This window comes from Talpa occidentalis, unplaced genomic scaffold (genome assembly GCF_014898055.3).
Source record: "Talpa occidentalis isolate TD23 unplaced genomic scaffold, MPIMG_talOcc4v2.1 talOcc4.54, whole genome shotgun sequence".
Taxonomy (NCBI): Eukaryota; Metazoa; Chordata; class Mammalia; order Eulipotyphla; family Talpidae; genus Talpa; species Talpa occidentalis.
Window position 1 is genome coordinate 31,895 of NW_023604906.1, and position 27,609 is coordinate 59,503.

A 27,609-nucleotide genomic window follows, 5' to 3' on the forward strand; every position below is an offset into this window, starting at 1 on the left:
AAATGAAAGCTAGGCTTATTTATGGAACTTGAATTTTGTAATTCAAAACACTAAGCAAGGGTATTTACTGAATTCAAATAAAAAATAGCCTAGGTATCCCCTGAGGAGACCAAAAGAATTAACCAACTCAGGCATTTTTTCCTGGTCAGTGCAACAAACTCACTCACCAATCATTCTTCCTTACACTGTGGATAAGCAGCAGAAAGATTTAAGTCAGAGATATCTTGACAAGTAGAAAAGGGCATTTCAGGGAAGTTCAGGTACTGCTATGAGTTGGAACCGGTCATTCTCCAATAGCTGTTTTAATACTGAGCTGTACAATTTACATCCAACACATATTCAATTTAAAAGTCTCATATAGGGCCTACCTGGTGGTGCAGGGGCTCAACTCTCAGCGCTATCAAGCTATCATCAGCCACTGTGGCATGAGTTCTCTCCCCAGGCAGGGAGCTAACCTACCTGGTACAGCAGACCTCTCCTGTCTCTCCCACTGCTCCCCTCAGCAGTATATATCAGTACATCTGCCTGTTCTGCTCCCCACTCTGTCTCTGGTGAATCCTCTCACCTCCACTCCCTCCCTCCCCATACCTACTTCTGGCCTACACCCCAGTTCTTCTATGCATAAATAAATAAAATAAATCTTTATAAAAAATAAAGTATCACATTGAAAGTCTCATATATATTCCCACCAGGACTTAAACACTTTGTTTATTCCACTTTAACAGTTACTTCCTAGGAAGTATTTTCCTGGAAAGATGGAAGAGAGGTTAGCAATGAGCTATAAGGTCACATTTCACAAAAATAACAAATAGCAGTCTCCTTTTGTAAGTGAATTACCATACCAAGATGTTAATAGTTCTCAGGCCAATCTGATTTTCCAAGGGAATGTAAGGTAAGAGTGAGGTAAAAAGAAGGAGCCTTATGGTCACCTTCCTAACTCTCACTGCATGTGACTGAGCGCAAGATGAAAAGCAGAGCCTGGGGCTTTCAGGCGGCCGTAAATTAATAATGACATGGCCTTGACTTCCCAGAGGTAAAGGTTATGAAACACTGCAGGGTAAGTAGGCTTCCAATTTCATACTCTCAGGGTGAATGACAGCAACTGATGGTTTTTCTCTCAGAAACACTTCAATGCTTAAACACACAGCTGTCACCGCCCTGCCCAAGTATCTGAAATTCATCTGAACATGTTTATTCCTGAGTCTTTAAGTCAGCCAGATCACAGAACATGGGGTGGTCCTAAAAACCAATGTACAGTCTAAGCAGGACTAAAGGTAAAAAAGACCGGACTAGCAGAAGGTATGATGTCATCTTAGCCAATACACAGTAAGAGACACTCCAGTAACACACACACACACACAGAGCCCCCGCCCCACCCTACCCCCGCCCCCACCTCCCAATGCAGTGCATGGCTACCTACACTCAAAAATCTCTTTCAACTGTGAGGTCAGAATCAACTTTCTAGAACCAGAAACGTGCTAAGAATTTTAAAGTTACACCAGAATTAGAGACTACCAGGAAACCTACATCATCACAGGATTTGAAACCAAAACACAGTCATCTCAAAACCAACACTCTCCTGAGATACTAGCTCCCTTCACTTTTTCTTTTTCTTGTCCAAAAACAAGCTCTTTCCCCAACCCCCACTCCTTTCCAACCCCAGAGGAGGTCGTCTCGGTCTCGCTCTAGCTGATTGTAGGACAAAGCAAGGCAGGTGGAGGAAATGAAGGCTTCACACTTGAGACCCCCGGAACCCAAGTTTCTATTAAAAGTCCCCACCTCCCTCCTTTAAAAGCCAGGAAGTTGCTGCTTTTAGGGATAAGCGATGCAGAGCTTGGCAGAAATGTCAAGAAGTCAGTAGAGGGAAGCTAAAAACTTTTGAGGGCAAGTGAGTGCTGTCTTACTCAAAATGCACAGAGAAAGACAGCGAGTTACCTGCACATTACAAAATTTAGCATCAGCACTAGGAAAAGGGATTCTTTTCACCTGTAGTATTTTAACATGCAGATTTCTGGCTTCACTTCAACACAGTGTCAAAATGGTGTACGTAGGAGGATGTATTTTTTAAAGGGTCTGCTGGAGACCCTTGTGTGCAGTTGGGGGAAACTGCAAATAACTTTGAGAAAAACATAGATCAAAATTAAAGAAAAAGAATTTTTCAACAACTCCAAATAAGGCTACTATTCCACACCAATTTCCCCTTTCAAGCACTAGAGGCCTTCCAAAAAAACTGTGGTTACACAAACAGGGTATCTCAGTTGTAGGTATGTGAGGAGAAGAAGAAAGTTATGAAGGAGTCACAGCTGGCTTTGAGGAGCACACCTGTCTTGAAGGCCTTAAAATACAGACAGATGAACAGAGAGACTCTTCTCCCTGAGGAGTTCAATACAGAAAGAACATGCCAAAACAAGACAGGGAGTAAGTCAGTGGGTATAAAAAGGAGGCAAGTAGGTTCAAGCACACAAAGGTATTGCGGATACACAATGAGGGATACAGAGAAAGAGGAAGAATATTATTAATAAGGTGGAGAACAGAAAGATTTTGTCTAAAGGCACGAGTTTTACTTATTCATTTAGAATATTAAAGAAATCCAGTAAGTGATGCCTCTTATGATAGAGCTCTGTTCATTTCTAGTTGCTCTTCCTCTTAAACCAACTCATATTTAAGCATGAACAAGGCAGTTAAAATTCTTTCTAAAACTGGCTCCTCTATTCTCAGTAAATTCGTCACTTGATAAATATTTTCTAAAATCTAGACATCAAGCATTTCGAATATAATCTCCTTTCCCATAACAAAATCTCTACTGCTAAGGTTTTGAAAGACTCAATATTTGAAGTGAATTCCAAATGTGGTATACCCTGAAAATACATTCTATTTTCTGTCCTAAGAATCTGCTCTGGGGATAAGGAAGTAAGATTTGGCTAAAATATTGTTTTTAAAAATGTGAAAAAAGAGAAGCAAAGGAAAAGGACAGGGAATGAAGTTAACATTTCTAGATCTTAACAAGGAAGCTCAGAATTAATTAAAAACTGGAACTTTGCTGGTTTGCAAACATCACTATATATTGCTCAATCTGATACCCTGCTGCATCCCCATCTCCAAAATATTATAGGATTTTATCTGATCTCCTTCAGCTACTAGATACGAAAAGCAAGCCCGCTATTTGATGAATACATAAGAAAATGAACCATCATGTAATTATGAATATGCATTTATAACATGAAATGCCACCTCTCTTTATAATGTCAGTCCAAGGAATGCTATTATTCAGCTGTTAGTCTCTCAAATATTAAATACATCTTAACCATTCCTAGACTGCAACAGCTCTCATAATTATGGGAAGCCTTTGAGCACCAAAATTTCCCTCCAAAACACACAAAACTAACACATATACACACCCAAAACAAAACATACAACAGTTTTTCTGATTTTGAAGGATAAATAGACTTGGATTCTAGTTCACATTTCACCATAGTCGGGGAAGGTATCGGAGTGATCAAACAAGACAGCTATTGTTCTGCTTAGAAAAGTCAGGCCAGTTACAGACGACTCAATCGAAAATTAGATATACAACTAGACATACAACATCCTGTGATTTACAGGTGGCTTTTAACAATTATTTGCCTTCTGTTCTAAGAATGGCACTAAAAAAAAAAAAAAAAAAGACTGACACTCAAGAGAATGGTTCCATCCCAAGAGCTTGACTGGCAAAAATAACTGAAGGCACTTAAAAGTAAAACAGATTTAACAGAATCTTGCATTCCCCCTCATTTTCCAGGCTGTGTTTACTCTTGGGGTAACGACGACAGGAGGACCAAAGAAGCACACAACTTGTTTTATATCACTGTCACCAGCTCTGACATGTTAAAAGAAAGAATGCAAAGCCAGTACTGGGAGTGGGGTATAAAGGAGAGGAGACAGAAAAAGAGTGAGTTTTTTTCTGATAAACTTTCCCACCTCTAGTTTTTTGGGCTCAAATTCAATGAATGAAATCAGAGAGAGAAAACCCTAGTGATCACAACCATGGGAATGCAACCCACAATGAGAAACTTCTTAATGATCCAATTTATAGTAAATAGGATAAAACGCCAGCTATAAGTGTTGCTGCAGCATTAAAAAAATCTCATCTTGATGGGCCTCCCTGGTGGCAGTGGTTGAGCGCTGGTTTGCAAAGCTGCCTGCAGCTTCTGCAACGCCGGTTCGATCCCCACCCGCTGGGTGAGGGTCCCACATGCCGCCTGCTGCTCCCCTCAGCAGTGTACTTTGTCAGTCTGCCTATTCTGCTCTCCGCTCTGGCCCTGGTAAATTCTCTCACTCTCCCGCACTTCTGACTGTACCCAGTGCTTGTATAAATAAATAAAATATAAAATCTTTTAAAAAAAAAATCTCATCTTGCGTCCCCCAATGTTTAGACCTTTTCCTCTTAAAGCAGTCAATTTATTTTCTTAATGTTTCATGTCCAATTTTCCTCTCCTACACGGCTAAGTAAAGTATGTTTGAAGGTTAGGGCATAGTGGGAAGACAGAAGAAGTTGAGTGAAGAAATTGCTGACTCCTATTTCTCCAGCTAAAATTAGAGTACATTTTCAAGAGCCCTGGACAGGAAAGAGAAAAATTCCACTGTTTCTTTGCTCTTCCAAATTCCTACGGCCAAGTGGTTCAAACAGTAGTTGAATGACACACATAATGACATCATTGATTGGAACCATAATAGAGGGGAGTAAGAAGAGTGCATGGGGAGGGCGAATAGGAAGGGAGAGGGGTGAAGATGTATTTGTGTTACAGACAAAAGACAAGTTCTGTTCCTCAGCAGGGACAAATGAAGAAGCAGATGAGGGGATAAACTGAGGTCAGAGAGTTTTCTATATTGTTTCCTCTTTAAACAAACAGTTTTTTGACCACTCTCTCTCCAGGTTTGTTCTAAATGGTGGCAGGACAGTAGTGCTGTGTTTTTATCATATAGGGAGGTAGAGACGAAAAAAGCCAAGTATTTGTTTTCAAATTATGAATTAGAAGGAGATATAAAGTACTGGCTAATTTTTATTAGGCCCTAAACTGCCCTGAGAAATACAGAAAATTGTGTGAAGCTGAGCCTTCACTTTTCATGAAATTTGTCCTCTCTGATAGCTACTCTCAAATGCTAACAACATCCTACATACAATCCATTCCTTTTTCTTTTCTTGCTTGTTAAAATACGTTAAAAGAATATAATATTTCGGGCCTCCCTGGTGGCGTAGTGGTTGAGCGCTGGGTTGCGAAGCTACCTGCAGCCTCTGGAGCACTGGTTTGATCCCCGGCCACTCCCTGGCCACGGGAGGAGGGTCCCACATGGCGCGCAGACCTCTCCTGCCACCCGCTGCTCCCCTCAGCAGTGTGCTTTGGTCCTTCTGCCTGCTCTGCTCCCTGCTCTGGCTCTGGTGAATTCTCTCACCCTCCCGCACTTCTGACTGTACCCAGTGCTTGTATAAATAAATAAATCTTAAAAAAAAAAAAAAAAATATAATTTTTCAAGTAGAAGAAGCATTCTTGGGAAAAATGACAATCTGGATGAAAGCAGAACTTCCCACAAAAACTCTTAATCAATGAAATACAATGAATAAGAGGATCTACAATTTTCTCCATCTACACTCTTAATGCATTTTTCTTGCTTTCCATGGATCCCATGACAAAGGGGAACAGGACCTCCCTGGTGGCACAGTGGGCTGATTTCCGGCAGGCCAGGGAGATGCCCACATGGCATGGCAGACCTCTCCTGTCTCACCCGCTGCTCCCCTCAGCAGTGTCTTTGGTCCGTCTCCCTGTTCTGCTCCCCACTCTGTCTCTGGTGAATTCTTTCACCCTCCCATGCCTCTGGCCTATATACCCCAGTTCTTGTATAAATAAAAAAAACCCTTAAAAAAATAAATAAAAGGCCACAGCCAGGAAGTAACTCATTATTCCGAAAACTGGTAAATGAAAAGAACAAAAACAAAAAAATATATATAGGGCCTCCCCTGGTGGCCCAGGAGGTTGAACGCTGCGCTGTGAAGCTGTCTGCAGCCTCTGCAGTGCCAGTTCGATCCTGGCCGGCCAGGAGGGTCCCACATGGCACAGCAGACCTCTCCTGTCTCGCCCACTGCTCCCCTCAGCAGTGTATTTCATCAGTCTGCCTGTTCTGTTCCCCACTCTGTCTCTGGTGAATCCTCTCACCCTCCCACGCATCTGGCCTGTACCCCGGTTCTTGTATAAAATAAATAAATAAATCTTTTAAAAATATATATATACATATAAAAGAAAGGGGAACAGAAAATAAAGTGTTTACTAGGCCTAGGTTCTGCTACTTGAGTATGTCTAGATGAAAAAGAATTCATACCAACTCAGAAAGTGACTTTCCCAACTCATTTGGGGATGTAAATAATCTACCCATACCTTTTTTTTTAAAGTGGTAGTTTTGACATTTTTTTTTTAAGATTTATTTATTTATTATTTTTTAATTTACACAAGCACTGGGTACAGTCAGAAGCGCGAGAGGGTGAGAGAATTCACCAGAGCCAGAGCGGGGAGCAGAGCAGGCAGAAGGACCGAAGTACACTGCTGAGGGGAGCAACGGGCGGCAGGAGAGGTCTGCGCGCCATGTGGGGCCCTCCTCCGGTGGCCGGGGAGCAGCCGGGGATCGAACCAGCACTGCAGGGGCTGCGGGCAGCTTCGCAACCCAGCGCTCAACCGCTGCGCCACCAGGGAGGCCCTACCCATACCTCTTTTAAAAATATTCTACCAGGGCCTCCCTGGTGGCACAGAAGTTAAAGTCTCCGCGCTATCAAGCTATTGCCAGCCACTACAGCATGAGTTCAATCCCCAGCCAGGGAACTGACCGACATGGTGCAGCAGACCTCTCTTGTCTCGCCCGCTGTTCCCCTCTGCTGTGTATTTCAGTAGATCTGTCTGTTCTGCTCCCCCCAAACCCCTCCCCCAACATCTGCCCTAGACCCCAGTTCTTGTATGCATAAATAAATAAAATAAATCTTAAAAAAAAAAAATGTTACCAATCTCCTCATCACAGCTTATGATTCTTCTGATTCTTACGGTTGTGTTAGCAATGTCCCAAGCATGGCCCCACAGTTCTTCCTTTGGGAAAAAAATCTAGTCTCCAACAAATCCCAATTACAGACCCTCTAAGAAAGTTAGTGACCAACTCCGAAATCCATACTGTGAACTTCCTTTTCTCCTCATCCCAAAGGTTAACCACTCTATACCAAACCCAGTGCTAAATGGGAAATCTTTCATTTACTTCAGATGGTTAAAGGAAATTCTAGATAGACGCAAATAGGTCTTTCAAAGAAATTAAACGGAGATCAGCCCACTATCAGTTAGCCACAATGGAATTTTATTGCAAGGAGGCATGGGTGCCCTCTTTATTCCCCATTTCAGTAACAACCTCCTTAAAAACAAGGCAAGCCCAATAACTCTCTCACTCTGAAGCGATTCTTCTCCAACCAATGGTGAGTAAAAATATATAACTACACAAAAGGTTCACGAAAATAATCACTGCAGCCACCCAAAAATATTCTAGCTACCAGCCCCAACAACAAGGTGGTGGTCAATGGAGAGACAGTTTGTTTTCAACCTTTTATATTCTGGCACAGCACAACACAGAAGGGAAAAACTGCTATTATTCTAGTAGAGAAGTAAGGCAAGATGTACTAAGATCACTACAGAATCAAGACGCCTATATTTCCTACTACCAATCAAGAATCAGAAAGCAGTAACATACACGTCTCTCACATTCTTGTGGAGGGAGAATATAAATCATACTCCAGTTTTCTGCTTAGTCCCTAGGGTTGGTAGTGTTTTCTGTGCCCTTTCTCCCCTCAGACACTTACATCTAGCTCAATTTCCCGTAACCTTCTAACATATCAAGTTTCATGTTCTGAAAGTTGTCAAATCCACTCAAATCAGTTCTATCAGTTGATACTACAACGCTAAGTACAGACTTAGTTTTTATACCAAAGCCGATATCCTATGATAAAGTATTACTGAGCTGACTTTCCATCTTCACTCCCACTATCCAGCTATCATTCCTTTCAGAGATGACTTTCCTGTGTGCAAGGCTAAGTCCTGCCCAGCGACAGGACTGACTCAAATACTGCTTCTCCTGGGAGGAATGGAAAACTGAACAGAAAAAAAAACCACCCAAAATAAAAACAAAAAACAACCAGTTAAGCACAAGACAGAAAACCTAACTGTGATCAATCAGAACCAACCAGGCAGAGGTTATTTATCTGGGTTTTGTTTTGTTTGTGGGGGTGGGAGGTTTCTCAGCCCACAGTCACCATGAGGTTTGTATGAGAAAAGGCATGCCATTCTAGCCTCAAACAGTCCAAAGAGTTGGAGGGGACAATTTACAGCCTCTTGTGTAAAAAATGTCTATAAATGCCAGGGCCATTCTTCCCCCCGTCACTTCCCATTATCCTAAACCAACAGGATTCCATTCACTGAGACTTGAGCTGGAAACATGAACGGACAGGCCTTTCTTGGGCAGGGGGAAGAGGGGACAGATGATTGAGGGGGGAAGGGAAGCCAGATTTCTTTAAGTTTCTGTGTACTCCCTAATGTGTACAGTACACTAATGGAGCTGAAAACTGAAATACATGAACAGCAATGTAAAAGTCGACCTACAAAAGAAGAGATTTAGTACCCCCAGATCTGTGATATGGTCAAGCCATAAATCTAAAATATGAAGAGGATATGATCAGATTGTGAGTTAAAAAAAAAAAATCAGTCATTAACACTACTGATCCGTGGCCAGCTTCACCTCACAAACTCTCTCTTTACCATATACATTGGTCTGCAGCAGAGTCTACTGAAATCAGCAAGCAATCAGGGTCTTTCTTTGTTTTTAAGATTTATTTTATCTATTTATGCATACAAGAACTAGGGTGTAGGCCAGAGATGCAGGGAGTGAGAAGATTCACCAGAGACAGAGTGGGGAGTAGAACAGAAGAATCTACGGAAATACACTGCTGAGGGGAGCAGATGGGAAACAGGAGAGGTCTGTTGCGCCATGTGGGTAGCTCCCTGGCCAGTATTACAGATGCTGCGGATGGCTTCACAGTGCTGTGCTTAACCCCTGCACCACCAGGGAGACCCTCCAGGGACATTTTGATTTTATTTTACAAAAGTATTACTCAGTGATGCATAGGAAATTTTTAAAAACTAGGCTTCTGCCACAGTATTTAAGAAGCACTCTTCTAAAACATGTGCTAATGAATGCTATTAGAGAACAGCCCTCATACCATCAGACTTCTGCCAATTACTATTATCTGACTACAACCCCTCAGAGATTTAAAATGGAAACAGAGCTTATCAATGATCAACTAAAACACAGAAGTTAATTGACTTAAAGCCATAAAATCAGTTGGTCAAAAGAACACAACTAAGAAAAAAGGGAAAACTAGTATTTATTAAAGGTCAAAGTGTCACGACATTAGACAATTTCAAATATACAATTATTTATTCTTCATAGTCACAGTGTTAGGTAGTAAGTTTCAGTTTTTTAAATGAGGACCACAGAAGTTTAGTGATTTGCTAAAGCCACAAAGTTAGTAAGTTAGTAAATGTATCTCTTGTTTTACTCAGCCTGCTATGGATTAAAAATGAAAAACAGGTCAAATGTGGAAAAAAGATTCCAGGGAAAGAGATGAGAAAAGGCTGATGCTCTTGGAAAGAAACACTATAATAACTGAAGTCGACGGTATAGAGGGACAAACTTTTCTCAATATGTCCATATGAACCAATTAGTGAGAGATGATATTCCATTTTGTATATTTTGACGGAACACGCAAACACATACAATTCCCTAAAGGAGTGCAGTTATTGCTGAGATAATCAGACACCTAGCCCTCACATACAAAAACCGGGCAACAGATGAGAACCAGGGTCACAGATTCAAGGTACACTTCCCCTTGGTCAGTCAGCAAAACACAAATGACTTTGGTTTACAATTCCCAATTATGGTGCACGTGGTATTAATCACATAATTTGGGGCCTTCCAGGTGGCGCAGAAGGTTAAGCACTGTGAAGCTGTCTGCAGCCTCTGCAGCACGGGTTCGATTACTGGACAGCTAGGGAGATTCCCACATGTCATGGCAGACCTCGGCAGTGCTTTCGGTCAGTCTGCCTTTTCTGTTCCCCACTCTGTCTCTGGTGAATCCTCTCACCCTCCCGTGCCTCTGGCCTATACCCCAGCTGTTGTATAAATAAATAAATAAATCTTAAAAAAAAAAAAAAAACTCACATATGCTGTCTATCTCTCAACCCATAAATATTATCCGTAAACCTGCAGCAGTAGCAAATACTGCTACTGAACAGTTGTGCTCTCAGCATCAAGCTAGGCACAGAGAACTGATGTTTATTCCCAGTAAACATCAAAAATGTAATCTAAAGGGAAAGAAGATTAGAGCACTGTTGCATGCAAGGTTATTAGGGAACATATATGGGCCCATAAGGACACAATGTGTTAACTTTTTAGTTTTATTTTTCTGACCAAAATGTAACCATTGTCAGGTCAGTTTTTTCCAACAGATTTCCTCAGAGCTAAATGCTTCCTAATATAAATGGGATATAAAATTTTTTTTTATTTTTTAAAAGATTTATTTATTTATTGATTTATACAAGCGCTGGATATAGTCAGAGGCACAGGAGGGTAGGAGAATTCACCAGAGCCAGAGTGGAGAGCAGAACAGGTCTGCACGCCATGTGGGACCCTCGCCCAGCAGCCGGGAATAGAACTGGTGCTGCAGAGACTGCGGGCAGCTTCACAACCCAGCGCTCAATCGCTGCGCCGCCAGGGAGGCCCATTATTATTCTTTTTTTAAGATTTATTTTATTTATACAAGAACTGGGGTACAAGCCAGATGCGCGGGAGGGTGAGAGGATTCACCAGAGACAGAGCGGGGAACAGAACAGGCAGACAGATGGAAGACGCTGCTGAGGGGAGCAGCAGGCAAGGCAGGAGAGGTCTGCTGTGCCATGTGGGTTTCTCCGCAGCTGGCGGGGATCAAACTGGCACCGCAGAGGCTGCAGACAGCTTCACAATGCTGCGGTCAACCACCTGCGCCAGCAGGGAGGCCCTGATTTTTTTAAATGATTGCTTTCTGGCTTGAAATAGTCCTACCTGAATCCTGCCACCACTTCAACAAAGATTAAGAGACAACCTATTCTAGGCAAAAAGGAGAATCCTCAGTGTTTTCTCCAATGAGTCTAGCAAAACTCCAAACACAGCAATGGCTGTAGAACCAATCACCCCATATACCATGGTACTGATAAAGCCATCTTAATAAGTTAAAAAGTCAGCAATTAAAAGAGTGATTTAACTTTTTTTAACTCACTTTTGTTCACAGAACCTCCAAATTTTGTTCCTAGGTAATTCTAACTTAAAGGTTAAGATTGTAGGCCTCCCTGGTGGCCTAGGGGTTAAGGCTCAGTGCTATCACTGGCTACAGCCTAAAGTTTGATCCCCAGCCAGGGAGCTGACCCACACTGCACATCAGACCTCTCCTGTCTCGCCTGCTGCTCCCCTCAGCAGTGTATTTCAGTAAATACACCTGCTCTGCTCCCCACTCTGTCTCTGGTGAATTCTCACTCCCTCCCCTCCATGCACCTCTGGCCTACTCCCCAGTTCTTCTATGCAAAAAAATGAGAGAGAGAGAAAAAAAAGATAGGATTGTTTTCCCCTGATTATTTCATTTCCATTATGCCTGTATCAGAAGTTGAAGCAAATGCACCTACATCTGAATTCTGTAAGAAAATATAAACCATCCGTGGGAAGAAATGATTATCTCTGTGAAACAAATCCTACCATGCAAATTAATAGCCAATGGAGGCAATATTCAAATGACTGGATGAAATGAAGTGCTGAGTAGTCAGATACAGTCTCAGGACAATCCACTTCCAGGTGTTGTAGCCCCTACATTGCTGTATTTGCAAAAAAACACAGTACTTTACCTTTCTGGAGATTGAAGACACATTCAAACCAAATCTTTGAGCTCTTTCCTTTAGCTTATCCAGGTTAACCTATTAAAAAAAGAGAGAGGAACCCCGCATATTAAAATAAAACAGACAACACAAAAGGCAAAAACTGTGATCCAAAGATAGAATTCAAATAAACCTACAATATCAAAGTTAATTTATGTGCCAAATTAGGAAACTAAGTAGCACCCATCCATGTCAACAAGTACTAAAAGACCACTGCTAGAATGCAGTCAGCCTCGACTCCTTTATCCATTAAGGAGGGAAAATGTCTAAGGAGTTCTCAAGATCAATGTAAGCCAAACGCTGCTTGAAAAATGCAAACAAATGTCTAAGTCATCACCTTCAAACAAGTCCATCATTTACATTTCAAATCATTAATTCCCATACATGGTCTATGCAAATAGTTCTTTTTAACAAAAAAGATTTATTTTATTTATTAATGCGTACAAGAGCTGGGGTATAGGCCAGAGGTGTGGGGGGTGAGAGGGTTCACCAGAGTCAGAGTGGGGAGCAGAACAGGTAGACTGACTGAACTACACTTCTGAGGGGACCAGGAGAGGTCTGCTGTGCCACATGGGTCAGCTCCCTGGCTGGGGATCGAACTCATGCTGCAGTGGTTGGTCACAGCTTCATAGTTCTTAGACTTAACCCCTTACATCACCAGGGAGGCCCTATGCAAATAGTTCTTAACATCTAGTTCTCCTTTCTTCAAAAGACATCTACTACCACTTCCCCACTATTTTTTCTTCCTTCCTTTTTTTAAGAAGCTTTGTTAACAACTTCCGCTACAACATTTCACTTTCATTAAAATCCTGAATTGAAGCCACAAGAAAAGGATTTCATAAAGCTGAAGGTATTTTACCACCACCACATTTTTTAAACATGACAATCAGACACAATGGTCCAGAGGCATTTTATTCTACTAGTCTTTATTCTGATTTTATTTTTAATAGGTAATATTGAAAAATACCAATATCTACAAATAGGATCCATAAATTTATTCCAGTTTTTCTTGTGATAATTACACATTATCCAAAACCAATGGGTAACTACGCCTAATACCCAAGTAGCACAAAACAAAGAATTATACGAATTATCCTCTAGCTAACAAAATCTATCTTTTGAAGAGGAGTGAGAGGAAGGAAAATATCTATAATGATTTAGAAGATGTAGCCATTTTCCGCAAACAACTCAAACAACTCTTCTTATTCAGAATATACAACACTGTATTAAAAAAAAAAGTCACCAAAGTCATACGATCTCAGAGTTTCCTTTGATCTGGAGAGAAGGAGGTCTCTCTAACTTCAAAACTAACTGTAGAGAGTTAAGTTCTGGTTTTCAAGGTATAAAAAAAGATTTCTTACCATAGGCTTGGTGTCAGATGACGGACCTAAGGAAGCAAATAAAAAGTTTTATTATTTGTGAAAGTCATAAAGGAAGTTGACAGTCTTCAAATCAAATTATATAGAACAGAAATAGTACACAGGACAAATGTTCTTTATCCTATGGTAAGAAAAGGCATGGATAAGAAATGGGAACATTTAATAGTGCAGCCACTTCGGAAAAGTTTGACAGTCACTCAAGAAGTCCAATGCAGGGTTTACCATACGAGCTAGCAATTCCACAGCTAGGTACAGACCCAAGAGAAAGAGAAACATACATCCACACAGAAACTTTTATATGAATGTTCACAACAGCATTATCCATAGTGGCCAAAAAAAGTGAAAACAACTCCAACTGTCCATTAACTGATGAATGAATAAATAAAATGTGGTATATGTATACAATGGAATATTATCCAATGGTCAAAGACAAAGTCCTGATGCATGCTACAACATGGCTGAGCCCTTTTGTGCTAAGTAGAGGAAGCCAGTTAGAAAAGACCACAAATGACTTAATTTATATGAAGGCATATATATACACGTATGTATATATAAATGCAGTTGCTTAAGACAGGAGGCGGAGGGAAAGAACGGGAAAAATTGCTAATAGGTACAGGGCTTATTTCTGGCGTGCTGGATATGTCCTAAAGTTAGACTGTGAGAATGCTTCCACAATCTCACAAATAATATTTAAAAACAATGAATTATAGGCTTTAAAAACAATGAATTAGGGCCTCCCTGGTGGCGCAAGGGGTTAAGCACATTGCACTGTGAAGCAATCCGCAGCCTCTGCAGCATGAGTTCAAAATGAACAACAACCAAAAAAAAAAAAAAAAAAAAAAAACCCAATGAATCACAGGCTTTATTCTTTTTATTTTTTTTTTAAAGATTTATTTATTTATGCATATGAGAGCTGGGTTACAGGCCAGAGATGCGTGGGATGAGAGGATTCACCAGAAACAGAGTGGGGAACAGAACAGGCAGATTGATCCCCCGAAGTACACAGCTGAGGGGAGCAGCAGGCAAGTCAGGAGAGATCTGCTGCGCCATGTGGGTTGCTCCCTGGCTGGCCGGGGATCGAACTCATGCTGCAGGGGCTGCAGATTGCTTCATAGTGTGGTGCTTAACCCCTTGTGCCACCAGAGAGGCCTGGCTTTATTCTTTTTAAAGATTTATGCATACAAGAACTGGGATATAGGCCAGAGGTGTGTTGCGGGTGAGAGGATTCACCAGAGACAGAGTGGGGAGCAGAACAGGTGAATCTACGGAAATACACTGCTGAGGGGAGCAATGGGGAAACAGGAGAGGTCTGCTGTGCCATGTGAGTCAGCTCCCTGGCTGGGGATCAAACTCAGGCTGAGACTTAACCCCTAGCCTACCAGAGAGGCCCTGGAATTTTAATTTTTGTCTTTCTTCAAATAGCACTATGTAGTATCTTTAAATTTTTGTTTACCATTGCCATTCCTATTATATCTTTCTATACAACTAAAAGCTGGAAAATATTTTGTTTCTAAAACAGTGACAGTGGCCAGAATTCTACTGGTCTTTTAAAAAACACAGCAAAACACTACAAAGTGTTTGGAGAACGTTTTCTTAACACACCTGAAATACGAGCAGGTCATTAGGAAGCCTAGATTGAATTAGGAGACTACATTAAAATTTTCAGTCTCTGAGAAAAAGAAATATGCTCTTTTAAAAAGTTACACACACCCTTTATTACAAGATATTCGTTGGAGTTTGAAAAACACAGACAAACACAATGAAGTCAGACTCCACCAACCAGAGATAATAAATGTTAACTATTCATGTGTATCTATACACATACTCCTCTTCTTCTTCCTTTTTTTTTTTTTTTTTTTTTTTTTTTGGGACCCTCGCCAGTGGTGGGGATCAAACTGGTGCTGCAGAGGCTGCGGGTAGCCTCGCAACCCAGCGCTCAACCGCTGCGCCACCAGGGCAGCCCTATACACATACACTTCTAATCTTTTTTCCTTTTCAAACATGTACTTTTATTACTAGAACAGGAACATATTGCTAGTGTAATTTTATAACTTGTTTTTTTCACTTAGTATCTTTAACAAGTATTCTTCAATGTCATTCTTAATACCTGTATGGTCTTGTATACTATAGCACATATCTATTTAACTAATTCTCTATCATATATTATACAGTTTCCAGTTACTGATCCAGTTGTTTGGACATGACACCTAGAAATAATGTTACAATAAACTCTATGCCTAATTCTTCAAGCATACCTAAAATCATTCCCTTGTAAATTCCTGTAAGCTGGAGCATTAAGGTAAAAGATACTCTCCTTTCCATTTTTTTACTCACAGTTGGGAGTATAAAACTGGAGAGGTACACAATAATTATATTGAGATACTGGAATTAAAGTAAGGAAGGTACTACAAACTTTCTGAAGGTGTACAAGAAAAGGGAAACAAATGTTATAGCACTCTCTCCTATTCTCTCATAACTTCACTTCCTCCTTTAAATTGCCCAAGAAGTCTTAAGGTTTAAAGCAAAATGGTAAATGTTATAACCTCTTAAAGGTTTCTAGCGCTAACAAATTTACCTTAACTTGGGGGAATGAAAACCGTTATATCAGAAAAGTAAGACTATAAAAATAACTTTCTCAGAAGAGTCTCTGTATTCTTACCTTTTGATGGAACTGAAGAAATCCCAAATCTATAGAGAGAAAAGCAAGTTAAATTTTAGGAAGCTGTTCACACTCCTGGTTGTCTGCAGCCGTGTCAAGTGTACATATGACACTTCTTGCTTGTGATCTTAAGCTTGCAATCATTAGCTAATTCTAACAACCCCATGAAAGAGGTTCAGTTTACTGTTTTTCTCACCAAGAGCCCAGAGAATAAGCTAAAAGGAAGCCTTAGCAGTATTGGGAATAGCATTCAGTTCTTGACATTTACTAATTACAAAAACTTTTGATAATAAAACCCCATCTATAGCTACTACATCCCAATCAGCAGAGACGTTATGGATAGAGCCAATGAGTATTTCTTTTCCAGAAGGCCTCTATTCTACCTAAAAACAATTATATGTAACCCACCCCCTCCTTAATATCAGCACTGTATTAGATTCAACAGGGTGGGGAAACTCACCTAGCTGCCCGTGCAGCTTTCTTACTCTCCAGGCTCACAGGTACATTGAATCGTTCAGCCCTCTTCTGCATTCTCTAAGTGAGAAGAGACAAAAGGAGGGAAAGAAAAAATTCAACTTCTGATTTGCTTCAATTTTAAAAGTTGTTTACAGACATGTATCTCTAGAATATCATGAATAATCTTATCTAAACTGAGAATACTGACAATCCTCTAGAGGGTATCATGTTGTATCCATTCGAAGGCTTAACTCAACAGCCCTTTCCAGAAAGCAAACACAAAAAGACTATTATTACATTCATGTCCCCAAAAACAAAAGAGAAGGAATAAAATAAAACCCACATTCTGTATGAAGCCAAGAAGACAAAAGCCGTGTTTGGTTGACCTCTGAAAAGGGATCAAAGGAACAGCTTGGTTCCAATACTAGTGGTACGCTTTCACTTAGAAACAAGGCAGTGTTGTCCTATGCGGTTTTCACTTTAAAGATACAAGAAAAAAAGATTGATCTCAACTAGAACCTAGTTTCAGACACTGTGAAACAGAGTCGAGAGAAATTTCAATCTCACCAGCTAGTGGACAGTAACTTAAGAGGGACATCTTCCCTTTTCACTTTTCATCTCTTCTAAGCGACAACTGCCCCAAACTCTGATCCTACTTTGTAGACATCTAAAAGAAAGTTATCACTAAGAACACAGCAGTATACACACAAAATACAGGGCTTCAAAAGTGACATCCACTGTGCCACTCCAAATATTTCCCCAAGTATAGGTTTGGTGGGAAAACCTATCAACACAAAAATCTGTCAATACTGATTTTCTACTATGAGTAAAATGTTTAAAATGGTAATACATACAATAAAGGGTAAGAGAGAAGTAAATACAGAAACTGCTATTCTACTAAGGAGCAGAATACCAACCTCAGTCTGTGGTAATTCAGATGTAATCTTTACCACTTTCTTCTCTGCTGCCCTAGAAAAGAAGGAAGATTTTTAAAAACAGAAAACTGATATTCTAAACTAAAACCTTAGAACCGTATAAGAATTTACATGACTCACGTCCCCGTCCCATATTTGCCACCCCTTAGGAAAAAAAAAGAAGAAAAACAAAGCCATGAAGCTTATTAGAATTTTGGTTCCCTGAACTATCATCTATTGGCAAAAGTTCAAGTAACAGACTAAGCTGCTTTGCTGAGGTATAAGAAAGTAATAAGGAAAGAAGTCTAGCTAAATATAATTAGGCTGAAGGACACCAGAAACCATTTTACTTACAGGATTTTTCTGGACTAATCACTATTCCTCCAACCCTTATTTAAATACCAGCTCTCAAATTTCATCATAACAATTAATGAGTGCTCTACAATTTCTGGTTTCCTTCTTTTACAAATCTTTTAATTCTCCCATGGGACCTGTAGCTTCAGCTGGAACAGTCAAAGTGGAACAAATAAAAGTGCCAAAGGGGGCCAGAACAAAAAAGGTTAAAGGGATTTTGAATTAGGAAAACATGGCAAGTTACTAGTTAAAAGGTTTAAGAGAAAACAAAAGAAGGGGGACCATAGGGGCGGGAGACAAAGTTCGGAAGTACCCGGGATAAATGGAAGGGCATTAACCCTCCACCAAACAACTCTCATAAAACTGTGGGTCATAACCAGTCTCATTAAGGTGCCTCATTTAGAGACATGGGCAGCTTTTGTTCCAATATCCCGGACACTTTTCCCATTTGATGCCCTGTAAGGTAGTAATGGTTTAATGGCATTTTCAGAGGAAGCAATTCTAAAACAGGAACTTACTCTCTCCTTCATTCTTTTGTTGGAGGTCCCCGGACTGACAAATATGCACTGGGTGCCCCCTGCTGACCATAACTAGGTCCTACAACATTTAACTGTCTTGGGTGGGGAAAAAAAAATCATCACACTACAAACAGGTTATTTTTCAGAACGTGGAATGATGAAGCAAGGAGACTCCTTTGGAATGCTCAAAGGGCATAAATGACCCCTATCTTGACTTTTAAAGAAATTTCTAAATTCTTCCCATTTCCCAATCATGCTCCCTTTCCCAGCCCTCTTTCATTTAGGCAGAAAGGGATACTGAAATTTATTAAGGTTTTACTTGAAGTCCAATGCCATTAGGAAAACAGTCCTCTCCTCCAACCCCAGGCTCCTATTTCCCATCTTGAAGCACAATCACTGCAGCATACCTCACAGCAAAAAAGGAACCGCAGAGAGGAAACTTTCTTACGTTCTATTCCAACTCCCTAACACACAATTAAGCTTAAGAAGTAAATACACATCACATTCTGGGGTGCAAGGGAAATTTCTCTGTACTGAGAAATCTCTCTCCTACTCACAGTCACACGTATAACATTCCACAACTAAGGGAACCCAGAACCTTTCTGCATATACTTTGGTCTAACCACTACTATCCCTCCAAAAAATCAAAATTACCACCCACACACTTTCAATTTTCTTGCTTAAAAATTTATTCATAAAGTTAAATTCCTCTAACAACTGTTCTCTATCCCAGCCCAAGGCCTCTCCCACAACCATCTTCTGCCAGACCCTCAGAAAAGCACCCTAATTTGATTCCTCTCTTTTGGAGCCAGAGGTGCTAGAGCAGCACTTTATTTCATGTGCCTGGTTTTGTTCAATCCAGATGTCAGCTGGAACAGAAACAACCTAGAACTCAGGAACAAACCAGTTCCAATGACAATACAAGTTCTACTCTGTGAATATACGGTATTCACTGGACAATGAATGTACAGCAAACTGAAGAAAGTCCAGACTTCTAAAGGAAACATTTCATTATAAAGCAGCTTAAAATGAAGGTCTTCCAGAAGTCATCTTCACAATTTTCCACTTAACAAGGAAACATTTCCCCTCTAAATGCATGAAATCATGTTAGTAGACTGTGTTGGAATTTAATCTGGTTAATAAATATCTGAAACTTGGTTGGGGGGTGTGGGAATTAAAGCCTTCTAAAAACAAGAGAATAGGGATCTAACCCACATATGACACAACAGACCTATCCTGTGTCGCCCGCTACTCCCCTTAGGAGTGTATTTTGTAAATCCGCCTGTTCCGTTCCCCACTATGTCTCTGGTGAATCCTCTCACCCCACTCTCCCACACATCTGGCCTATACCCCAGTTCTTCTACACAAAAATTAAAAAAAAAATCACATTTTACATATTCTGAGAATGAATTTTTTTTGAAAATTTCAAACCACTATTTTTTAACTCACACAAGTAAATGATCGTTGCATTTACCCATCTGCATTCTAAACCCAGAATTCCCCAAAGTATCTCTATTTAAAAACTCTCCCATTAGGGCAACATATTCCTATTGATGGAACTGTTGAGAGTAAAAAAACTTTACTACAAAGGACTGAATAGACCTGGAAATACACCTGACATTTACTAAGGTTTCTTTGACATAATACTGGAACTTTTTTTTTATGCATTCTGTCCTGAATCCACGAAATTTTTGTTTTGTTTTGTTTTGTTTTGAGTAACCAGGATCTGCAGAAAGGTTGTAATTTTTTTCCAGCAAAGCTAACTTGTCGCATTTTCTCTCCCCTTGATACCAACACAGCATACAAATAGTGGTAGTAATTTTTGCTACTTATTTCAGAGTCTGTTTTTGCATAACTTCCATAGGGATTTTGTCTGTTTTAACAAAAAATTGGACATAAGTTTGATTGTGTGGCTTTGTGTGGAGTTCTTCCAGAAAGTTAAAAAAGAGCTGAACCAAGAAGAGGAGAACCTGTTTGCCTTGTTTGTAGGGTTCCAGAGACCTCCAAAGAAGGTGAGGAAGCTTGCCTCCATTGGCAGGACTGGACAACCCGGCCAACGAAAATGCCCTGGTACCCTCGAGAAGAGAAAAGCCCAGGTGGAGTCTGATGAGACCAACTTTATACCTGAAGCATACATCGACTGAATGCCACCGGTTCGCTCTGATCCTGTGTGGAGTATTTCAACAAAGCCAGCTAAAAATTGCTGTTAGTTATTTCTACCCTGTGATTTTATGCAAAAATAGAAAAAATGGTTTAAAAGTAGATTTAGTTTGCAAACTTTTGCTATGCTGTTAAAAGTTTGGGATCAAGGTTGAGAAAATTTGTGTTTTACATCAGTTGAACCATTTTAACATTTTTTCTCTGTGATTTTGATATATTTGCTATCTTGTTTTAGCCAATTCTCCAAATTTTTTTTTCTTTTGGCTTGGATAATGGACTATTTTTAAGTAATGAAACTGTCATACTGGACATTCATGGACAATGCTGCTGACTAATTGTTGCTTCTCTTACACACATTGTAACCCTGAAAAAAAAGACTGTCTCCTAAGACTACACCCTGAGATTGTGCCACCATAGATATGGTGAAATAAAAATTAAAAGGGGGGATTGCAACAGGGTGGTCCCCAGGAAAGGGGGAGGTTCCCTGCCCCACCCAAGGAGGGTGGAGCTGAGCAGCAAAAGAAGAAGCTGCAGAAGAGACGGAGGAAGGAAGGAAGCAAGATGGAGCCAGGAGACCTGGAGGAGGCGCATGGAGCCTAGAGACATGTGAAGAAACTGCGCTTGTCTTTTGGTCGTGGGCTGGGTGACACAGATGTGGGTGAGACCCGTGGGGAGGTGACAATGGCAGCTTTTATCTGGATGTTGATTTTGCTCTTTTCCTTCCGGGCTTGTCCGGTTGTTTGTGACCCTTTGCTGTGGGTCCCCACTGGAAGATGCTTTAGACTTGTGGCAGGCTTTGGGCCTTGCTCTGGGCCGACCCCATATGGATGGAGTTTTACCCACGAGGGGATGGGTAACTTTGGGTGCTTCATTTAGAAACTAGACTCTTTGCCTTACCTGTATTGTTTTCTAGTTTTTATTAAAGTTCCTTCCCATTAAAGTGTCATATGTTTTGTGTTGATGCGGCGGATGGCAGAACCCATTTAGAATAGGCAGGTTTGTGGGGGTCTGGGGTGCCCCTCTCCCTGTCCTATAACATCCCCAGTGGCACAGCACTTGAGCGCTGGGTTGCAAAGCTGCCCGCAGCCTCTGAAGCGCCGGTTCAATCCCCGGCCGCTGGGCGAGTGTCCCACATGGCACGCAGACCTCTCCTGCCATGCCCGGTGCTCCCCTCAGCAGTGTACTTCGGTCCTTCTGCCTGTTCTGCTCCCCGCTCTGGCTCTGGTGAATTCTCTCACCCTACTGCGCTTCTGACTGTACCCAGTGCTTGTATAAATAAATAAATAAAGAAATCTACCAAAAAAAAAAAAATCACACTCTAATGTATGGCGGGGTTAGCTTTCTTTCTCCCATTGTTAAAAAAAAAAAACTATCCCATTAGCTATTTTCTCAAGATACTATATCTAAACATAAACCTCCTATGATAAAAAAATAAATAGCTCATTTTAGAAAGCAATTATACTTGATAACATCTAATAAAACATTAAACGCACATCGCTGGTGATGAAGCAAATTCACTGCTAGGAATTTATATCATACAAACACAGCACTGCATTTTTTGCTATTATGAATAATCTAAATGTCCATCAACAAGAGACTGGTGAAACTACTGTTAATCCATAGAAGGGAGTACTATTAGCTGTCAAAAAAAAGAATAAGTTCTAATTTGGTAACTACTAAATCTGAACATGAATACATGTACTATTCTTACAACTTCTGTATCTAATTGCAATTTTCCATAGTTACAAGCTAAAAAGAGAATGATCACTCACTTACTAGAATAATTATCCCTATTTCATAGGGTTGACAAGGATTGTGAGAATACTTATAAAACATTTCAAATCTTGCCTAAAATGTAATTACCGTTTAAATAAGAACATTATACAGAAAGCTTCAATGTGAAAAACAACAAAAGCAGGCATAATGTGTATGTGTCTGTATGTATACAGCAATAAGTTATTCTTGAAGACTATATTTAAAAACTCCAGGAAGTCATATAGGGATGGAGACAAGGGATACACAATTTCCAATTTATGTGCTCCTTTACATTTTTATCAGTACATATATTATTTATTATTAGTATATATGTTGTCTTTAATAATAAAATATTAATACAACCAGGAGAAACAGAATGTAAAAAAAGAACCAACTGCTCTTAAAGAACTGAAGTATAAGATGGTCAGATATTTGTGTAAAAAGTTCCAAATAGGCCTCTCCTGGTGGCGCAGCGGTTGAGCACTGGGCTGCGAAGCTGCCCACAGCCTCTGTAGTGCTGGTTCGATCCCCGGCCACCCCACTGGCGAGGGTCCCACATACATGGCGCACAGACCTCTCCTGCCACACCCGATGCTCCCCTCAGCAGTGTATTTCGTCGGTCTGCCTATTCTGTTCCCCACTCTGGCTCTGGTGAATTCTCTCACTCTCCCGCGCTTCTGACTGTACTTGTATAAATAAATAAATAAATCTTTAAAAAAAAAAATGTCCCAAATAAAGGTGGCTATAATCAACCTTGTGGCAGTTTAAATAAATCAGAACCACTTTCCCCTATAGTATCCTATCCTCCCCTTTTCCACTGTAAATAAAGAAGGGAGAATACAGCGTTACTTAAGAGACAAAAACCTCTGCTCAGCACCCTCTACCCTTATAAAATTCCTGATAAGCAGACAATAGGTATGATTCTCTATACAGAAAATGATCTAATGTGGTAATCCTACAAAAGACTAACAAAGGCTAGGAGACTGTCTGGGATTGAAGTCTCCTGATTCTAATCTAATATAACCCAGATATGACTTTGCTTCTTTGAGACCATGGATTTGGAATGAAGTAAACTCTTTCCAAAAATTGTATAATCTAATGAGAAATAAAAAGGCCAATAGGGGTGTATAAGAGATTAAAAGTTCCCCCAAAACCCAGAACTGTCCATTCTGTAATGAGATTATTAAAAAAAAGGATAGTTACACGTCAACAGTTTTTTCAGCAGGTTCTTCTTCTTTGGCAGGAAGATCTATTGGCTTTGGTTCTTCTTCCTAAAACCAAATGAAACAAGATGATTAACTTAAATCAAGAGTACTGCACATACCCATCAACAAAGACTATGAGAACTCCAAAATGAACAAGTCTTTCTGAACCTTCATTTCCCCTTTATGCTCCCCTAATGAGTTAGTATTTGAGTACTCTTATGATTGGTTGTTAAGCAATGTGGACAAGGCAGTGGCACATTGCCAGGCCAGTGACTAACCTTACTCTGTCCAACTCACCTCTGTTTCATCTCCCAGTACATCTTCTTCATTTGCTTCCTCTTCAGCTAAAGAATATTAAAATATTTAGGTCAAGCCCTGCTATAAAACCATCTCGATCACTGTACTTAGGCTAAAATTATAATCATTTTGCTTTCCCCAAATGAAACTCAATCATGAAGGCAGAACTAACACTAACAAAATTTGCTCTATATAAAATATAAAATTATATTCTCAACCTAACATTAATATAAAGTTGAACTCCAACTGGACTGAAGAACTAAATATAACGAGGTCAACCATGGCATTAGTAAAAAGCAATAGAGAATATCTTTATTATTAAGTAGTGGGGAGGGGAAAAAAAATCAAAGACACAAAAGAGGCAAAAAATTTACTATTTCTCAAAACTAAGGACATCTACTTAAGGAATGACACCAAAGGAAAAGAAATAAATGACAAAGAAGGTATCTGTATCTAAAAATAACAATGTAATAGCATTAGAATATAAAAGAGATGCCTGTAAACTGAGAGTAATGGAAACCCCAATAAAAAAACAGGCAAAGATGACACCCAAAGAACCAAGAACACAAGAAATATTTAACAATCGTAAATTAGAGGAATATAAATTAAAACAACAGATAAGCAAAAATTAGACTACTTGGTAGAACAGCACCAAGTTTAGGTTTGTGATGATACAAGAACCCTAATGATGAGAATATCAATTTTACCCTATAATGACTCTCACACAGGAGCATTAGGAAATATTAAGGAAGTAGTTCAGGAGGCAAAATAGGTATGTCACTGGGTGAATTAAGTAAGACGTGGTGGATTCTTGTATATTATAGAACACTACACCAAAACTGAGTCAATAGACTACATGAGTCAATAGATTACACGACCTCACAGCCACAGGTCACATGGATCTATCATTATTTAAAAAAAAAAAAAAAAAAGACATAAAGGAAAAAGAGAAAGTAAGGCCATGGCCTCACTGCCACTCATATAAAAATACTATATGCCGGGCCTCCCCTGGTGGCGCAGCGGTTGAGCGCTGGGCTGTGAGGCTGCCTGCAGCCTCTGCAGCACCGGTTTGTTCCCCAGCCACCGGCGAGGGTCCCACCAAAAAAAAACAAAACTTTATGCCAAATACTACATGGTTTACGAGGACAAAGATTGGCTGAGTGTGTTGGGTGTGAAAGAAATGGAAATAAAATTGGAGGGGATATTGTACAACCTGGCATGATAGTAAAACCTATTTCATGTTATTGTACTTAACTTTATTGGGTTTTTATAAAAGATTTATTTATTTATGCATACAAGAGCTGGGGTACAGGCCAGAGGTACGGGGGGTGACAGGATTCACCAGAGAGAGTGGGGAGCAGAATAGGAGGATCTACTGAAATACACTGCTAAGAGGAGCAGCGGGCAAGACAGGAGAGGTCTGCTGTGCCCTGTGGGTTGCTCCCTGGTCGGCTGAGAGTCAAACTTGTGCTGCAGTGGCTGGCAATAGCTTGATGGCGCTGTCTTTAACCCCATGCCACCAGGGAGGACCCCCGTACTTCACTTTATTGTACTTTACAAATACTGGTTTCTTTACGAACTGAAAGTTTATTACAACCCTGCACAAAGCAAGTCTATCTGGCACGATTTTTCTTACAGTGCATGTGCCTACTTCATGTCTTTGTTACGTTTTGGCAACCATTACATTTTTTTAAATATTTTTTTATTATACATACATAAGTATATACTATATATATTAAAACATTATATTTTATGGTGATCTATAATCTTTGCTGTTACTATTGTAATTGTTTTGGGCACCATGAACCACACCCACACAAAATGGAGAACTTAATAAATGTATGTGTTCTCACTGCCCCACCAACTGGTTGCTCTCTCTCCTTGGGTCTCCCTGTTCCCTGAGACACAATATTGAAATTAGGCCAATTAGTAACTCTATAATGACCTCTCTATTGTTCAAATGAAAAAAGAGTCAAACACCTCTCATTTTCAATCAGAAGCTAAAATTGCTTAAGCTTAGTGAGGAGGGAATATCAAAGCCAATAAACAAACAACTAGATCTTTTGTGCAAAAAAGGCTAGCCAATTTGCAAAAATAAAGGAAAAGCTCTTGAAGGGAATTAAAAGTGCTACTCCAGTGGACACACAAATGGTAAGAAAGTAAAACAGTCTTATTGATACGGAGAAAGTTTTAGTGGTCTGGACAGATTAAACCAGTCACAACAATTCCTTAAGCCAAAGCCTAATCCAGAGATAGGCCCTAAATCTCCTTAAGTCTGTGACAGATAGGAGGTGAGGAAGCTTCAGAAGAACAGTCTGAGGTTAGCAGAAATTAATTCATGAAGTTTTAGGAAAGAAGTCAACTCCGTAACATCTAAGTACACTGTGAAATAACAAGTGCTAATACAGAAGCTGTACCAAGTTATCCACTAGATCAAGCTAAAATCATTAATGAAGGTGACTACACTAAGCAACAGATTTTCCCATATGAATGAAATAACCTTATTAGCAGGGGTAAAAGTAGCTGGTGACTTCAAGTTCAAACCAATGCTCATTTACCATTTTGAAAATCGTAGGTCCCTTAAGAATATGCTAAATCAACTATGTCTGTGCCCTATAAATGGAATAACAAAGCCTGAATGATAGCACATCTGTTTACAACATGGCTTACTGCTTATTTTAAGCCCACTGTTAAAGATCTATTGCTCAGAAATAGATTCCTTTCAAAATATTACTGCTCACTGATAATGTACCCAGTCACCCAAGAGGTCTGAAGGAAATGTGTAAGATTAACATTGTTTTCATGCCTGCTAACATCCTTTCTGCAGTCTGAGGTTCAAGGAATTCTGAGTTTTTTTAAAAAGATTTATTTATTTATGCATACAAAAACTAGGCACAGGCCAGAGATGCGGGGGTGAGCAGATTCACCACAGACAGAGTAGGGAACAGAACAGGCAGACCCACTGAAATACACAGCTGAGGGGGGCAGTGGGCAAGACAGGAGAGGTCTGCTGCGCCATGTGGGTAGCTCCCTGGCCTGCTGAGGATCGAACTTGTGCTGCAGAGGCTGCGGACAATTTCACAGTGTTGTGCTTAACCCCTCGCGCCACCAGGGAGGCCCCTAATTCTGACTTTCAAATCTTATTATTTAATAAATAAAGCTATAGCTGTTATGGAAAATGACTCCTCTGATGAATCTGGGCAAAGTAAATAAAATGTCTTCTGGAAAAGATTCACCATTCTATATGTCATTAAGAACATGTGTGATTCAAGAGAAGTCAGAATAAAAGGAATTTGGAAGAAGTTAACTGCAACCCTCACAGATCACTTTAAGCAACCTTCAAGACTTCAGTGGAAGAAGTAACTGCAGATATGATGGAAATAGCAAAAGCAGAACTAAAAATGGAACCTGAATTGCTACATTTTTACAATAAAACTTGAATGAGTGAGAAGTTGGAACTTATGAAAAGCAAAAAAAGGAATTTCTTAAGATGGAATCTATTGCAGATGAAGATGCTGTTGACATTGTAGAAATTCCAACAAAGCATTTAAAATACAATATAAACTTAGTTGATAAAGCAGCAATAGAGTTTGAGAAGACCGAGTCCAATTTTGAAAGAAGTTCTAAAGTGGGTAGTATGCTATAAACCAGCACTGCAAGCCAGTAGAAAAAAAGTCAACTATGTGGCAAACTTCATTATGATTTATTTTAAGAAACTGCCAGGGGCCTCCCTGGTGGTGCAAGGGGTTAAGACACAACCTATGAAGCTACCCACAGCCACTGCAGCATGAGTTCGATCCCTGACCAAGGAGCTACCATATGGCGCAGCAGACCTCAACTCTCCCACTGCTCCCCTCAGCAGTGTATTTCAGTCAATCTGCCTGTTCTGTTTCCCACTCTG

At 40.1% G+C, this 27,609-nt stretch overlaps 1 protein-coding gene across 1 annotated transcript in view; it reads right to left on the reverse strand.

Annotated features, from left to right (window-relative positions):
• Nucleotides 1-23,766, reverse strand: part of LOC119260116 (SAP domain-containing ribonucleoprotein) — a 32,945-nt gene extending 9,179 nt beyond the window's left edge. Inside the window, exons 1-7 of the mRNA XM_037528999.2 lie at nt 23,709-23,766; nt 23,410-23,477; nt 17,423-17,474; nt 16,510-16,583; nt 16,050-16,078; nt 13,373-13,398; nt 11,982-12,050 (exon numbers count right to left, since the gene is read on the reverse strand). Of these exons, the coding sequence (XP_037384896.1) occupies nt 11,982-12,050; nt 13,373-13,398; nt 16,050-16,078; nt 16,510-16,580 (195 nt within the window). The 5' untranslated portion in view covers nt 16,581-16,583; nt 17,423-17,474; nt 23,410-23,477; nt 23,709-23,766. The remainder of the gene's footprint in view (nt 1-11,981; nt 12,051-13,372; nt 13,399-16,049; nt 16,079-16,509; nt 16,584-17,422; nt 17,475-23,409; nt 23,478-23,708) is intronic.
• Between the last annotated feature and the right edge of the window lie 3,843 nt (nt 23,767-27,609).